This window comes from Scleropages formosus, chromosome 2, assembly GCF_900964775.1.
Source record: "Scleropages formosus chromosome 2, fSclFor1.1, whole genome shotgun sequence".
In the NCBI taxonomy this organism is placed as follows: Eukaryota; Metazoa; Chordata; class Actinopteri; order Osteoglossiformes; family Osteoglossidae; genus Scleropages; species Scleropages formosus.
The window spans coordinates 11,574,219-11,590,401 of record NC_041807.1 but is presented as its reverse complement, the minus strand read 5'-3'; the positions used below and the strand labels follow the sequence as shown (position 1 = coordinate 11,590,401).

The following is a 16,183-nucleotide window of genomic DNA, read 5'->3' as shown; positions in this document are numbered from 1 at the left end:
AGTAATGAGAGCAACTCGACCGTTCCCATCGTGTCCTCCTCCGAATGCTAACAGATTCAGCTAACTGACCATCATGATAATGGCATAGAAGCACTTTAGTTGTTTATTAATTTCTCTGACTCTTCTTTCAAAAACAACTTGTAGTGATCTAACATTTATACAGCAGAGTAATTTTTACTGTATGAATTCAGGGTAAGTACCTTTGGGTACAGGAGGTAGGATTTGAACCTCTGACTTTTGTATGGAAGGAGGCAACTCTAACCATTGCTTGTGAATATTTGTGATTGAATTCCACAGCTGCATTTTTTTACACTTCCTCGGCAGTCTGGACTTCAACTGCGGAAATGGGGAAATTGAATTTTGGCTCTGTTTTTATGTTATCTACGGTTTTCGGTAACTTCAGACATTACTGTAGTTATATGTGAGCAGTCATTGTGACGTGTTCCCAGAGGCCGCTGCTGTGGGGGACCAGTTGAGCCCTCCCGAAACCAGGGCGAGTCACAGCAGGGTCCAGTTTACCCGAAAAAGGGAAAAAAACTCCCTTATTCAAAGTAAGGCTTATTCCGGGGTTGTCATAGCACCCCATCGAACTTCCATCTATACTCGCCTACCCGTGTCGGGATGGGGGCAGAAAGGTCCCAGCAGTGGTAGCTCGGCCTGTCGGGAAGTGCTATTGGCTCAGTTGAGGTTGAACCAGCCTCTCAGACACGGCCCCCCAGGGTGTCCACCAGCAGAGAAGCAGGGACTCGCGCCATGAGATGGAGACAGGACACAAGGTCCAGTCTGGACCAGTGGCCAGGGCTCCTAGGTGGGAATGAAGAAGGCCAGGGGAGGGGACCCCGGGGGCTGAGTCAAGCAGATAAGAATCCCATTTCTTAGCATTTAATTCATTTCACGGTTTGCCGGTGGAGGTATATGGAGACCTCTCCATCGTCAAGCTTTGTTACACATTTAGATTATACCTTGAAGCTGCAAGCCACTGCTTGAGTGATATCTCTCAAATTAAAGTGGCAGATTTCAAATCCCTGTGTTTAGCCAAACAAGCAGTTTAGCCTTCCATTTGCAGTAATTACTTTCAGGATCTAGGCTGAAATGTTTGCATTTGCTAAGCAACATGGCAATGGTCTCAGACTATTATTGTTAAATCATTTCATAAATTATACCAGAGACTGCGATGGATGTAAACACCTTTATGGTTTTGAAAGACAAAAAAGCAATAAAAATACTGTGTTAAATTTTCAAAAAGCACCATCTCACCATGTCGTTTCAGCTTTTATGAGCAGTGTGAATCAGTAATCTCTGATCCATGAAGTGTGTGTTTCCAAGAGTCAAGGGTTTCTTTCCTTAATATTTGCAACAGCAACAACACTAGGTCAAAGCAGCAGAATTGAAACGGCAGCATGTTATGAGTGCAACCAAATACCAATAAAACACAAGAGCAAAAACTGCAATGTCTTAAAAAAATAATCAACTACCATCATCCTAGAAGTCCAGAATCCAAACAGGTGTCCAGCATTCGTATGAATTACCGTGCGAATTAAATGTCAGTTTTTATAGTAAAGAAAATTCATCACTTGGGACATCTATATTCTATTTTTTTTTTTTTACTAAAGGAAAATTCCAGCAATAGCCTCAACAATAAAATATTGCTACTGAATCAAAGCTAAATGAAATAAAGATAAAACAAGACCTAATAAGTTTCAAAGGCATGAGTAAGTAGACTGTACTTCCATGTACTTTAAGAGAGTCCAAGACTTCAAAGTGAGGATGTAAATCAATCTCCTTGTTGGCAACATCTCCAAAGACCTTTTCTGCCATATGCCCGGTCTTATTTTCTCCTAAGTAGCCTGTCTTGCCTTGAGATTCTGTATTTTGAATCAGTCGAAAAGAAAAAAAGAAAAACAAATCAGTCTATCCACAAGTACATAATTGTATTTACCCTGGAAGGTTGAAAGGTTATCCCATGGCTGTAGACTGGGAATTGGCAGAGTAGTAAGACATACTTGTAAAATAACGCCACTGATCAATAAGATCTTGTTCCTGGGAGAGTTGCAGAGTCGCAGTTACCATGGCATCAATTATAATGGTCAGTGACCGGTGTGATTGCCCTCTCTCTGCTCATGTGGTGTAGATTATTCCAGTCTGGAGGACTGGCAGGGTTGAAATGCAGTCCTATTAAACAGGTGGTCACAGCAAAGATGCTTTCTTGTGAGGGGGCTTTGTTGCTCCTCATTTCGATGCCAGCAAGGGGCAGCCGCTGCTGCAGTTTTCCTAAACCAGGGATTTGTCATTGAACAGGACCACTCTCATAGAGAGAATTCAGTCCTCAGAAGCGTTAAATGTGCAGCTTAGGTGATGAAACAATAATGACAAGGGATGGGCACGGGTTCCCAGACCGTTTCCCTTCTCATCGCTGTGGACACTCAGGGCTGCTGGGTGACAGTTCGATCCCAAAGCACAGGGTTGGCCCTCTCCTTCCAAGCACTCATATCCAGAAAAGGGACCTGTTAAAACAGCTGCCCAGGGAGGCAACAGAGCCCTTTATATTTTCTATTCAACAACTGCTGTAATTAAATTGTTTTTCTAGCATGTTAAGAAAAAGGAGGGAGGGGGTTGAATCCCACCAACTCAGGGATAGAGTTCTCCCTGTGTTTGGGTGCTGGCGGTAAGAAAGTCTTTAGAAAGGTTAGTGTTTGAAGGAAGCCAGGTACGTATAAATGCAAAATGTACCTGTGATTTAATGCTTTATTATTATTCTTATTTTCAGTTATAATTGAAATCCCAATTACCCATGTATGGAATTATTTGTATTTTTTACCTTATGTTTCTTTTTTTTTTTTTTTTTTTTAAGTCACTTCAGTTCCCTTGAAATTAATTTTCTTGGACCCTGTTTCAGTTCAGATTTTTTTTTTCTTTTGGAATGAAAATACACTGCATTTTGTCTCTGACACGAATTTTAAGTTACATTTTTTCAAGATTTAATCCCCATTGAAAGTCTTCTTTTTTGTTTATGTATTTCTCATATGAGCACATTCCCAAACAAAATTGTAAAACCATATTAATAAGCTGGGCTAATTTAAAAGGCTTTAATTAATTTATGTGAGACTAGCTTTAATTAAACAAATGTTTCTCTCCTCTAAGCGTTTCTACATTAATGTGAGGGGATTGTGCAGAGAAAATGGCCTTATTATAAGAAAGTGATATTGACATACACATATTCCATTATATGCTTATTTCGTGAAAAGAAGTCTGTGTCTTAATGCTCCACACATAATTTACTCCCCAGTGTTTAAAATAATGTGGAACGAGTTATGGATTTTACAGCTCCGATTTAGCTGTGTATTAGTGAAAGACCTGGATTCTGGGGTTTTGTCCCTAAATCCACGGCTGGGTTCTGTCAGCCAAACCAGATGATCACAGTCAAAGACCTCAAAGAACATGTGCAGCAGCTTTGCTCCCTGCTGTAAAAGTGATCTACTGTTACTTAGGCCATTTCTGCTCGAAAAGCCACCTGTGATTTTGGACAACCCATTTGCTTCATTATTATGTATACTCTGTTTCCATTACCCTTTTCATTTGCATTTGTCCTATGAGTCAGACTCCAGCTTTTCAGTGTTGTTTTCTCCCTTTATTTTATTTAAATGTTCCTTTTTGAGTTTTGTTTTCCTTTTTTCATTTTCTTTATCTCTCCCATTTTTTGTTTCTTTTTTCACCCCTTTCACCCTTCCTCCCCATCCACCCCCCTTTCGAACCTCCGTCCCCTCACCCCTCCGCCCAACCAGAGCCCTCCGCCCCCCCTCAAGACGTTAAGTGCAGCAGCGCCAGCTCCACCGCCCTCCTGGTAAGTTGGCGCCCCCCACCGATGGAGAATCAGAATGGTGCCCTTGCGGGGTACGTGGTGCGCTACCAGTTGGTGGGAACGGAAGCCCACACAGATCCCGTGGAGGAGCCCGCTGTGCCGCCCACCTCTGGGCAGCTCCTCCTGCAGGGGCTGGAGAAGTGGACCCAGTACCATGTCACCGTGGCGGCCTTCACCTCCGTCGGGCTTGGTCCCAAGAGCCAGCCCCTGCTGTGCCGCACCGACGAAGACGGTACTTCACCCGTGGTTGTCAGTTCAGACACACATCTAGAGAATATAAATAAACAAGGGATGCATACAAACGGGAGAGGGCGCAGTCCTGAATTTATTATATTTTACCTCTAAACTGGGTGGGATTTTAAGTCTGGAAGGTACATGGACCTTTCTAGATGGTCACACTCACTCAGCATCACATAGGGGGACAGACAGGACCCTTCCAGTGCACAGATGATGTTTTGGAAGAGCAGGTTGTGAGTGGTTAGAGCTGCCACCTTGCCATCAAAGGTGACACATTTAAATACCACTTACGCCCTGTGTTACCGGGTAGGCTCCGGTTCCCCGTGACCCCGTATGGGACAAGCGGTTCTGAAAATGTGTGTGTGTGTGTGTGTGTGTGTGTGTGTGTGTGCCTGCTGCAATACTCTCAAGCATGGTACTTACCCCGGTGCTGATACGGTGGAAATTGCCCAGCTGTGTGAATGGGTAAATCACTATAAGTAGCTTAATACTGTAAGTCAATTTGGAGAAAAGTGTCAGCTATTTGTAAATGAATGTTGTCAAAGTTCCTTGGGTGCTCACACTGATCATGCGATCATTTTTCAGTTGGTCAGTTCACCTCGAATTCAGTGTTCCTTTTTATTGGAAATAACAGGACAGCGGGAAACATCACCAATTTCATCATGAAATATGAGCAAATTCTTCAGAGATTGCGCTATACTCGCTCCTCCCAATTGCTACTAAATTCAATGTAATTAGCTGGAGTCTGGAGTTTATTACACTCGTAATAAAGGCCTGCATAGTTCCCCCAGTGTACCACACTGAGCCAGCAGAAGCCAGAAGGTGTCCTTTAAAAATGTCACTCTCTGCATTACAATTTAAAAATGCATTATTTGCACTCTCCATATACATATATTTTCACTGACAGCTGTGCACACCTAATGGAGAGCGTTGCCCTAGAGCAATATTTGAATTTTATCTAATGTTGTAGTGTAACGCTGTAATAAAGTACTTTTTGTTTTAGTGTACACTTTCCTGTTGTTGGGTCCAGTATAACAAAAAAACATATACCCTTTCAATACAACTGGCTTATTCTGCACAGAATTCTTTGCATCATTTTACTTCTAAAATGGGTATTTTTCACTGCCTACCCCAACTTTTCACTCTGCAAAGCACATGCGCACTATCCTTTTAGAACAAAACTGACTGTGTACTTCTGCTGATGCACCCCTTTACATTTACTTTGTGGACAATCTCAACAAGTCACATCCACTGATTCGGGTAATACAATATCACAGCTAAAACAACTGATTTTATACAATTATTATTAATTCATTTAACTGATTGTTTTCTCAAGCAACATACAATGTTAAGCTACTGACAGTGATTTACCTATTCATACAGTTAGGTAATTTTTACTGGAGCAGTTTTCAGTACTTTGCTCAAGGGCACTACAGCAGGAGATGTGATTCAAGGATTTATTAGTAACACTATATAGCGCCTTTAACAGCGTATTGAGTGTTACCGATTATTAATGAATGAATTAAAATATAACATTAAAGAACAACCTGTAAACAAAATCTTACAAAAATTATGGAATATGTTGCTATTGCTGTTGTTTTGTTTTCGTATTTTAAGTAATTTTAGGTGGCATACTGTCTTTTTCACCCAGGATTTATTTATTTTTTTTTTTTTTTGTCTGTAAGAAACAATGGTAAATCAGCCCCTTCACATCAGGAATTCCTGTAACAGGGTGATTTCACTGAATGATTTAACCCCATTGTGTGAGGATTGGGTGTATTCCAAAGACTGGTTTATTTACATCAAGTAGGTGCATTTTCTGTGCGTTGCTACTAGCTTGTCTCAATCTCTGAACCATGCACATGTGTGTAAGTGTATCTCCATGTCCACAGTGCCGGGTGCCCCGCCTCGTCGTGTGGAGGTGGAAGTTCTGAACTCCACGGCACTCAAAGTGATGTGGCGCTCGCTGTTGCCGGGGCGACAGCATGGCCAGATCCGTGGCTATCAGGTCCACTACGTGCGTGTGGAGGACGGCGAGTCCCGAGGCTTGCCCCTCATAAAGGACGTCATGCTGGCTGACGCCCAGGTGAGCATGTCCACTTCTGATGGACCTTCATCTTTTATCAGCTCTTAAACCACCATTTGTTTTCAATGCCTGACTGTAAAATCATGCACCTCCTAGCACCATCTGAGCTTCCTTCCTAGCATGTATTAAAAAGGAGTCAAGCACAAAGCAAGATGTTATCAGGCCTCCTTACTGCTGCATTGTTGCCAAGTGCAGGTTATCAGTACCGCTCTTTCCTATTTCCTATTGCCTTCTGTCAGGGCTATTAAATCCTTTCAGAATATGGCAACCCTCACAGACATGTTCCCGATAACCCCAGCAAAGGGGGATGATCATTCCTCTGTCCTAGAAAGAAATTCACAAAGAAGCAAAGAAGATGGAGCATTTAGGGTGTGAACTTGATTTAATTAAAAACATTTTGTAGTTGCTGGCTGCTGGGGCAGCAGGTGACAAAGTGGTTGGAACAGCTGCCTTGCACTTAAAGGACCCTGGTTCAAGTCCCACCTCTTGTTGTTTTGTGCTTGAGCAAGTTCCCTTCACTGAAATACTCCAGTAACTAAAATCAATACATTTATCCACTGTAAAAACTGATAAATCATTCTAAGTTGCTTCAGAACAAGGTGTCAGCTAAATAAATTAAATAAATCTGTGTAAAATATAATCACGTAGGAAATCTGCTGTCAAATGTTTCTTTGCTGTTTCCCCCCCCCCCCCCCCCCCATTTGTTCAGTTGCTATTGAATTCCAATGGTAGATCTGTTGTAAAGTAACGAATTAAAGATGGCATCGAGGGCAGGTACACTGGTTCTAACTGGCTCTGTATTTTCTCCTTTATGTAGACAGTTTTCTGACCAATAAGACACGGCCGTGTAGACGCACCTCCTTCCCCGTTTCAATAGATAATCCCCTGCTGTCTGTCAACATCTGTGCCCTCTCAGTGTTCTGTTAAACCTTGCTCACCGCCTCATAATTAGGCGTCCCTCTTCCCCACACGCTCTCGGAATGTCACCAGGCCCTTTCAGCAGAATCACTCTCACGCTCTTCTTTCTTTCCCTCCTTTCTTATCGCTCCCATGCTCTCCCTCTGGGGAGGGGTTTAGTGGGAAACGGATGATACTGCTGAATACGTGAGTACCTCGTGCTCATGGCAGCCAGGCCCTAGAGCCACATGGTTATTGCATCACCATCCTCATTTAAGGCAGACAAGTGATACTTCACATCATTACTATTATCTAGTCCTATTGTGGTCAATTTGTTCCATGATATATGTCCTGTAGTGACTTGCCATAATGATATTTCCACATGGAAAAGCTGCACACTTTTTGTCCTTGCACAACGGGCTTACTCCACATTTAACACGAGACAGCAATGAATGCTGTCAATGAGATAGGCAGCGGTGTGTGATGCAACACCTGCGGCCGGGTGCGCCCGGGTCTGCCTTATCTCCCACTGGCTTTGTGTTGTGTAGTGATGTACTGTAGTTCTCAGTGGTACTGTGGTGCCTCTACTGGGAACTCTGGCCTTGCAGGAAGCTGCCGCTTTCGTTCGTAGTATTATTATAATTACAGTAAACACCGTTTTTTGGATATATTTTCATAAATATTTAAATGTCCCTAATTAATATTACTTATTATTTTCTTCAATTAGACCGGTTCAATTAAATATCTGTGTTTTTAATAAACTGCTTGTGGGGGAGAGTGTGCACTGCAGAACTTGTGCTTTCCATTCATGGACTAATTGTTTGAGGGTATTTTTTTGTTTATAGTGTATATCACCTTTTATTTTCATTGTGGGCAATTAAAATTTCCTGCTTCTCCTGACACTTGCAACTCCTTGCAATATATGTTTTTAATTTGAAGTTTTGTGTCTGAAATTGATGATAAATGCATCAACAAATGCTATGCTTCCAAAACGTTTTAATTTGTATGCAAGAAAGAATGCTGCAACCTGTAAAAAGAGTGGAAGCTATTACTGCAGATCAGTGAAAAGGGGGTAAGAAACAACAGAACTCAGCAAAGCTGTTAGAGTGTAACATTCCATGGTAAACAACACTTGCTGAGGGGTTGAACAGCTGACCTGACCATAGAGACAAGCCATGAGAGCTGGGAGAGCTTTCACTGGCACTTTGTTTTCTGACCTTTCTGCTATTTTCTATCCATGTGGGCCACAGGAAATGATCATTGGGGAGCTGCAGCCCAACACCACTTACTCGATCACCGTCGCAGCGTACACAACGAAAGGGGACGGCGCACGCAGCAAGCCTAAGCTTGTGGTGACAAAAGGAGCAGGTCAGCAGCTAGCGCATCAGCTGGGTTCTTAGCTCCAGGACTACTGCCTTTGGTGAAAACTGATCTACCTTACTTTCTGCTGCATATAAAAAACAGTACACTATCCTATATATAATAAAATACACTCATATACAGTGTGTGTGTATAGATATATATGTATATATCTATATATATATATAGATTCATAGATACATACATATAAATGTATCTATTATGTATGTACAAATATATAATGCAAAACTTTATATACTATGTAGATATATATATATGCACTGCTGAATAAATATTGTATACATATAAAATATATATATATTTGGCTGCTGAATATATATGTGGTATAAAAACTGTACAATTGTGCTGATTCCTATGTGAAGAAAATAGTTTTCTGCCACATTATAGAAACATGTGTAAAGGGTGACAAAATCAGTGATTAGACAAAGTGATCGATGGCAAAAGCCAGTCCTGGATGAGGTGTTTCTTCATTACATATTCTGAGACTGGCCTCTGACAAATATTCCCGAAGGTGAAAATTCAGCAGCAGCAGCCGAATTTAGAATACTTAACTGAAAAGTAAAGCGTTGTAAAAAATGTTAGTAACTAGCCTCGTAGCTACACAGTACAGAGTCTATATAATATGGAAGGAAGTCAAAATCTTTGGCCTCTCAGTAGTAGAAATAGCTCCGCTCCTGGGTCGAGACTATTAAATCCCTTCCACTCTCAAAAATAAGACTCAAAACTCACTGTCTGTTTATGTCGATTACTGTGTTATTTTATATGGTGCACAATGGCTTTTACAAAAGCATCTTCCAAATAAATATATTGCATGCATTCCCTGCCAAATGGAAGAAATTAAATGCTCCTGTCACAGATTCTTGTAAATTAGCACCGCGACTCCTCTGTGTCATCATTATGGGGCATTACAATAAGGATTCCTGCACAAATCCGCCACAATAATTCATTCTCTGTAGGACGGGTTTTAGTGATTAGCACAGTGGCACTCGACGAGATGGAGAGGAGCAGTGACAGATAAAGGGGTGCATCAGTAGAGTCGACACCTACAGCATGAGGAGAAATTCCCAGCGGCTCCCTCGCTATTTAAAATTAAAAGACTCTGAGCTTATGGCAGGAAAGCAGGCCACACAGCGACTTGGCAACATAATGAGAAGGAAGGGAGCAGCAGCAGATAGAGGGTATCATTACAATATTCAGTGCCATGGAAAAGTATTTGCTGCCTTCCTGACTTCTTCTATATAGCAATTTTTTTGACACAATGGTTTTAGATCTCCCACCAAAATCTAAGTTAAAGGGCACCCGAGTGAACAAATAGAAAAAATTTAAACTTATTTAATTTGTTTGATTAACAAGTCATCCACCAATAACTGTTTGCACCACCTTTAGCTGTAATGACTGCAAAATTTGCAATAATAGAGGAAAACGGGAAGGGGGCGAATATTTTTTTTAGGGCACTGTATCGCTCTTAACAAGAGCAGAATAGAACCAGTTCTGTCAATGTTTGAAGACAGACTCGTGGTATCATATGCTCGATTATACAATCTCGGCTTCCTGGGAAAGGGCTCCTAGCCAAAAATTCAGCGTGTTTTCCATACAATAAGGTGAGTTATGGTCTTCCAGTAGTTCTGGCTCCGCGTGGTCAGTGTGGACCTTCCGAAAGTTGAGTGGATTCAAATCCTCATTCAAGTCTGCCTCAAAAGAGGTTGTCTGATACATAACGCGACGCCGTTTCGGGATCCGTTCTGCTCCAAGCTTCAAAGGCCCTCTGATGGGGCTCGAGCCTGACAGGCGCACCTATCGCGGGTGTCACAGCACAACAATGGAGGAGAGGCAGGCTGTCACTCTCCCCACAGCCAGGCGTGGTGACAGATGTTCCCTGGGTCACTGATACCATCCCTCATGGAGGCCCTCCTTTTCTTTTTTTTCCCCCACCCTGGCATGGAAAAATGACTTAAGCTTACAAAAATATATAAATAAGAGCACAAAAGTGACTTAGCCGTGCTTAGGTGAAGAGCTTTTTGGCCTTTCATGTGACAGTGGCTGTATGCGCTCGGCCATGGGGCTCAATAATCGCTCCATACAGTTTCACGCTCTTTTTCTGGAACATTGTGCTGTCAGACAAGTTAAGCCGAGGCCTCTGCATTATGGATAAGAAGGACCCCTTTCAAGTGTTTACAGGCGTCCCGCTCCATGCTAACAAGACACGGTCGCGTGTACTCGGAGAGCCGCTCCTATGGATACAGCAGCCTGCCCAAAGTCAGCAGAGATGGTGGCAGTGCACGTACATCGGCACGTTCGTCTGGTCCCCATTCTGTATTTTTTACCCCACTGTAATCAAGTGAATTGTCTTTAGCAGACTCCCCACCCACCCTCAGTACACCCCCTGCTGCCCTATTTGTTAGTGGAGCAGATTGCAAGTTGGCACTGGATGGAGAGTTCTGATCGGGAGTGCCTGGATTGTCTTGTAGGATCTGGGATGATGCCGCCTGGATGGTGTGCAAAGTCCCCAGACCCCAGGGCTGCTTCCTCTTTAATTAGGGTACTTAGTGTTTGGTAGACCCGCCAGTGCCCCTGCCAAGGACAAGCCTCCAAAGTAAAGCATTTATGAGTAATGATTTTTTTAAATTAGCCTCAGTATGTGTATGGATCGTTTCACGGGGCCTTTTTAGTCACAATATTTGGAGGGGAAAAACAAAGAAGGTATGGTTATGGATTATTAAGACCTTAATTGTCAAATTCCAAGGACCTCGTACACACAGAGGACACCATTACGCCTCAGATAGATTAATTTTGGATGCGGGATACATTTTCAATTAAATTTGTCATGTAAAATAGCCAGATTTGGCTGCTATGTAAGTGGTATTAAGTAGCTAGGAAAAGGCGGTTGCTTTTTATCGTAAGCACTGCTGCAGGTTCCATTACAGACGCATTTCAATCCTTCAGTTGAACTCACTTTACATTCCTGCGGCAAGCTAATCACCAGGAAGTACAAGTACCTGGGCAGCAAGTGGTTTAGTGGTTAGAGTTACCACTTCTGGACCCCAAGGTCCCAGGCTTGAATCCTGCTTTCTACTGTTGTACACTTAGTCAAGGTACTTGTCTTGCATTATTATGGTAAAAATTACCCAGCTCTACAAATGGGTAAAGCACTGTTAGTTGTTTTGGAGAATAGTGTGTGATAAATGTAAGATATTTTATTCATGTGACCCTTTTACTGCATTGAGCAGCCCTTCACCTTCCTTGTTATGGAAATGTGAAGGGCAGACAGAGAGGGGGAATTAGGAGCCAGGCGCTGCAGTGGGAGAGGCAGGACAGCAAGAGCAGGAGACGAAGCGGAAATGAGCACGAAACTCAATCCTTTTTCAATCAACTCTGTGTGTCAACAGTGGCCATTAATGCCAGGGACTGATGGCAAACGTGCCTCCATGCCCTGTGTGAGGGATTGCAAAGAGGCACCGTAAATGGAGGAGGGGAGGCAGCAATCAACCTCTCCCAAAAAAACAAGAGTAGGTCACGTTGCATCCCCCTGTCACCTACATCCGAAATGCTGCTCTGTGTCCTCGAACTTACAGTAACACACTTTCCTCTCGCTTTACCCAGGTTGCCCCATACTGCCATAGTCATTGCTCATCAGTATGCGACTGTCATTACATTTCACATTGGATTAGGATAATGCCTTACAGGTCAGTTTCAGGGATCCCTTTCAGTATTTTTTTGGAGGCTGCGCTGCCATTTAGACGTATAGACCTCGGGAAGGTGGGGGGCTTTGAGTTGATTTAGACATGTGGGCAGCTGTAAACAATTTTCTTCAGGCAACAAAGAGGTAGAACACCCAACCCTTATTCCCTGATTCTCTTTTGCACTCATTTGCCCTGTTTAACCTGGGACTAAGACAGACCTTTAGTTCTTGCTTTTAAGGTGAAAAAATATGACAGCGGGTCCTCAGCTGACAAACATAGGTAGAACTGGAAGTCTTCTCATAATTAAATTTATCAATTTACATTTACATTAATTTAGCAGACACTTTTCTCCAAACACTATGTTACAGTCAACAAAAGCTTAATAATGTAAACATTCCTCAGTTTATTCATGGGATAGGTTAAGTTGAAAACCCCATATATAGCCTTTGAAAATACACTGAAATACTTTTTAATTTTTCTATTTCCATTAGCTACTAGTTTTCTGCAGGGCCCTCTGTTCCACGGCCTCTCAAAGAAACATAGAGGAACACCCAGGGTGGGATAGCAGCCCAGCACTGGAGGTTTACAGTATTTATCTTTTACTAATTTAAAACAAAATGTGCAACATTCATTAACATGTGGCCACCTTTCCTTTATTATCTATTAGGTAGGTTTTGTTAAGTCTCAGATATAACTAGAATGAAAAATATACTTTTTTGTTAACTTGAAACTACTTTAACATTAAAATCTATTTAAAATTACTTAAAAATAAAAATTTATTGTATCCACAAATTCCTATTTAATGCCAACTGTTGACTGATTTGTTCCAGAAACGTGCAGCATTTATCTTCTTATTGATCACTAACACATTAGACACACCGGACAAGACCTGTAAACACTGTGAAAGTGGGTTGAATGAAGGCACTCCCACAATCTAACACTGGGTCCTTTTTACTGCCAACTAATTACTGTATGCGGAAATATGAGGGAAGTTTGCTCTATTGCGGCCAAATTTTTAAAGAAATGCATGGAAAGATATCTATGAAAATACTCAGCTCAAGTATTCATATCATGCTGCGTATTTGTGGATTGCAGTGACCCCTGTGCAGTTGTAGCGAGGAGGAAGGGGGTGCCGTTGAAAGGGCAAGGGATTAGGTGACCGGTCAGAATCCATCAAAATGTGTGGTGGACCTGTGACATAAAGGGCCTCTCCTTGTCCTGATTCTGTCCTACAAGCAAAGATTCAAGGGGTTGCAGAACAGGAGCCTTTCACTGGGACAATGGCAGCTCACATCAACAAGTTTTAGCGCAGGACAGAGTTACCACATTTTCTTTTTTAATTCATTTGTAGCCTTACGTTATAAATTGCTATAAATATCATGTCATAATAGGCCAGACGGGTCATTATACCGATGAGCATAAACAACATAAACTGTGGTGACATTCTTGCACCAGTTTGTTACATATCAGGTTAAATTTGAAGTGTACCCATCCCTCTCTTAATGGGGTCGATTCATTCTGTGAAATCACCCCTTTAGCTCCCATTATTAGTGGGTTGTTTTATTATGTCCCCATGGGGATTTTTTTAAAATATTGTCTTTATTATTTCTTCCAGGAAAAAACGTACTCAGATCCTGGTGAAAAATATGCCAAAATGAAGTAAAAGTTATCCATAATAAGCTATATTTTTATGCATGAATGTGATAACACCAGCAATTTTATGATACATAACAAAAGACATTGAATTCTGCTGCATATTATCCAAATTATTAAAACTGGTACTATGAATTGTGCAGGCTAGTGAATAATTTTTGGAGCATCAGTATCATCTTCAACTCTGAATCATAAACTGCAGTAGAAAAACATTTCTGACAATACCATAAGGGTATTCATGTTATGAAAACCTATTTATATGATTTAAATAATTCAGTTAATATTTATCAGGGGGGCGCAGTGGCAAAGCGGGTTTGGCCAGGGCCTGCTCTGTGGTGGGTCTAGGGTTCGAGTCCTGCTTGGAGTGCCTTGCAGTGGACTGGCTTCCTGTCCGGGGTGTGTCCCCTCCTCCTCCTTTAGCCTTGCGCCCTGTGTTAGTGGGTTCAGCTCTGGCTCACCGCGACAAGCGATTGTAGACTGTGTGTGAGTTAGTATTTACATGTTTATGCAATTTATTTGTAAAAGTCATAATGAAATCTATTGATTGATTGAGAATGTCATGTGACAGGAACCATAAGTTATTTTTTTCTATGGAACAAGCAAGCACTTTTGCCAAGTGAAAAACCTAGCAGGCAGTGAATAAAGTATCTCTTTTTCTGACATAAAGTAACTGCATTACTGGAACAAACATACTAAAAGGTATATATTCCCACAAGCCATTACAGCATTTTTACATAGTACAGGAAAATGTTGAGAAAAGCAGGTATTTGGTTTGAATGATAACCATAATGATGGAAGAAGTGACTTGCTCTTCTACTTTTCCTGTCCACAGTCCCTGACCTGCCCTTGCTGTCCGTACGCCAGGACACAGAGACAACAGCATTGGTACAGTGGCAGCCACCGAAGGCTATACCCCCCGGGCTGGATGTTCAAGGCTACCGGCTACAGTTTGGGCGCAAGGACGTCACCCCACTGGCTATCCTGGAGTTTGGTCCACAAGAGCGGAAATACACAGCTACTGTGCATCGCGGTGCCACCTACGTGTTTCGGCTGTCAGCAAAGAGTCACTCTGGGTTTGGGGAGGAGGCCTACCAAGAGCTGACCATCCCAGAGGAGGCTCCCAAAGGCTACCCCCAGATCACTGAGGGCTCTAACGTGACCTGCTGCTCATTGCAGCTCTCTTGGTTGCCGCCATTGTTGGCGGACCGCAGCGGCACCATCATCAAATACACAGTGGCTTATAAGGAGGTGGGCAGTGCGGGTGCCCCCCGCGAACTCTCCTTCCCAGCCAGCGAGACCAGCTGCACCATCAACAGCCTTAGGCCTGACTCGGCATACGACATCAAAGTCCGTGCGCACACCAGAGTAGGTGCAGGGCCCTACAGCCCCCCGGTGCAGTACCGCACTGTGGCCTTCGAAACAGGTAGGGTTTTGGTGTCCTTCCCTGGGAAAAAAACACAAATTGAAATTTAAAAAAAAATTGTTCAGCCACAATCACCACCACCAACCACCACTATGAAAAAATCCCAACAGTTTGCTGAGGACACTCACTTCACTAATGCCAAGGTAAAACAAAAGAAAGTCAGTACGCTTGAGTCAGAGCTGTTAAAAAGAATGGAGCACAATGTTGAAGGTAAGTGTTGTGCAGGCAGCCAGGTCCCGCGCAGCCCTGCCACACTCAGTCAGCTCAGCCTCACACACCCCCCGAGTACTCCAAGGTAGGCCCTTCTGCTTTTATCACTTCAGACAGGGTTTGTGATGTTCCTTTGGTTTGATTTATTTTGAATTTCTTTAAGCCCCTCCCCCCCACTTCCCTCCCCACCCCACGTCCGGATGGTGTGTGGCATGGCATCCCAAGATGCACTGCAAGGGCTTGTCCGCATGCTCTGTTTGGGTCTGTCTTCGCTCCCGCTACATCCCTGTTGGCAGTGCCCATTCAAAGCTCAGGTGCATGGTTCTGTTGGGGTTGGATAAAGCAGGTGTGCTGTTGACACTGAAGAGACAGGGACATGCATTGGAATGGTACTGCCACTAGGGTGCGGCGGCATGCAGCTCTGTCCTCCATTGGGTCTACGTCCCTGAGTTGCGTGCCGTGTGACTAACCTACTGCCCTTGCCCCCCTCACAGCGATCACCTTGCACCGCTCACACCGAGGGAACCCACAGGGGCCCATAAAACAGCGACTTGCCTTCTATCTTCTTCTGCCATGTCCCCTTGCAACTAAATCTGTTACCTTCTGTCTTTATGTTTTCTGTATTGCTGCAACCCGACCCGCAGATGTTCCGAAGAACTTCACTGTGAAGCTGGTCACCAAGACAACGGTGCTCCTGACGTGGAAGTTTCCGGAGAGCCGTCAACCCTTTCGTTGCACGGTGGGGTGTCACGATGCGC

General features: G+C 43.0%; 1 protein-coding gene across 11 annotated transcripts in view; it reads left to right on the top strand.

The window, feature by feature from the left end:
• The window catches only part of LOC108939821 (receptor-type tyrosine-protein phosphatase S-like), a 176,046-nt gene that overhangs the window by 120,652 nt on the left and 39,211 nt on the right, over positions 1–16,183 (top strand). For 8 of the 11 annotated variants that reach the window (XM_029249710.1, XM_029249708.1, XM_029249707.1 and 5 more), the window contains one exon: positions 16,070–16,164. In XM_029249710.1, coding sequence (XP_029105543.1) covers positions 16,070–16,164 — 95 coding nt within the window. Of the gene's footprint in view, positions 1–3,782; positions 4,092–5,988; positions 6,183–7,259; positions 7,287–8,329; positions 8,448–14,624; positions 15,216–16,069; positions 16,165–16,183 lie in introns of all 11 variants that reach the window. The other 3 variants (XM_029249700.1, XM_029249701.1, XM_029249706.1) reach the window with 2 other exon arrangements.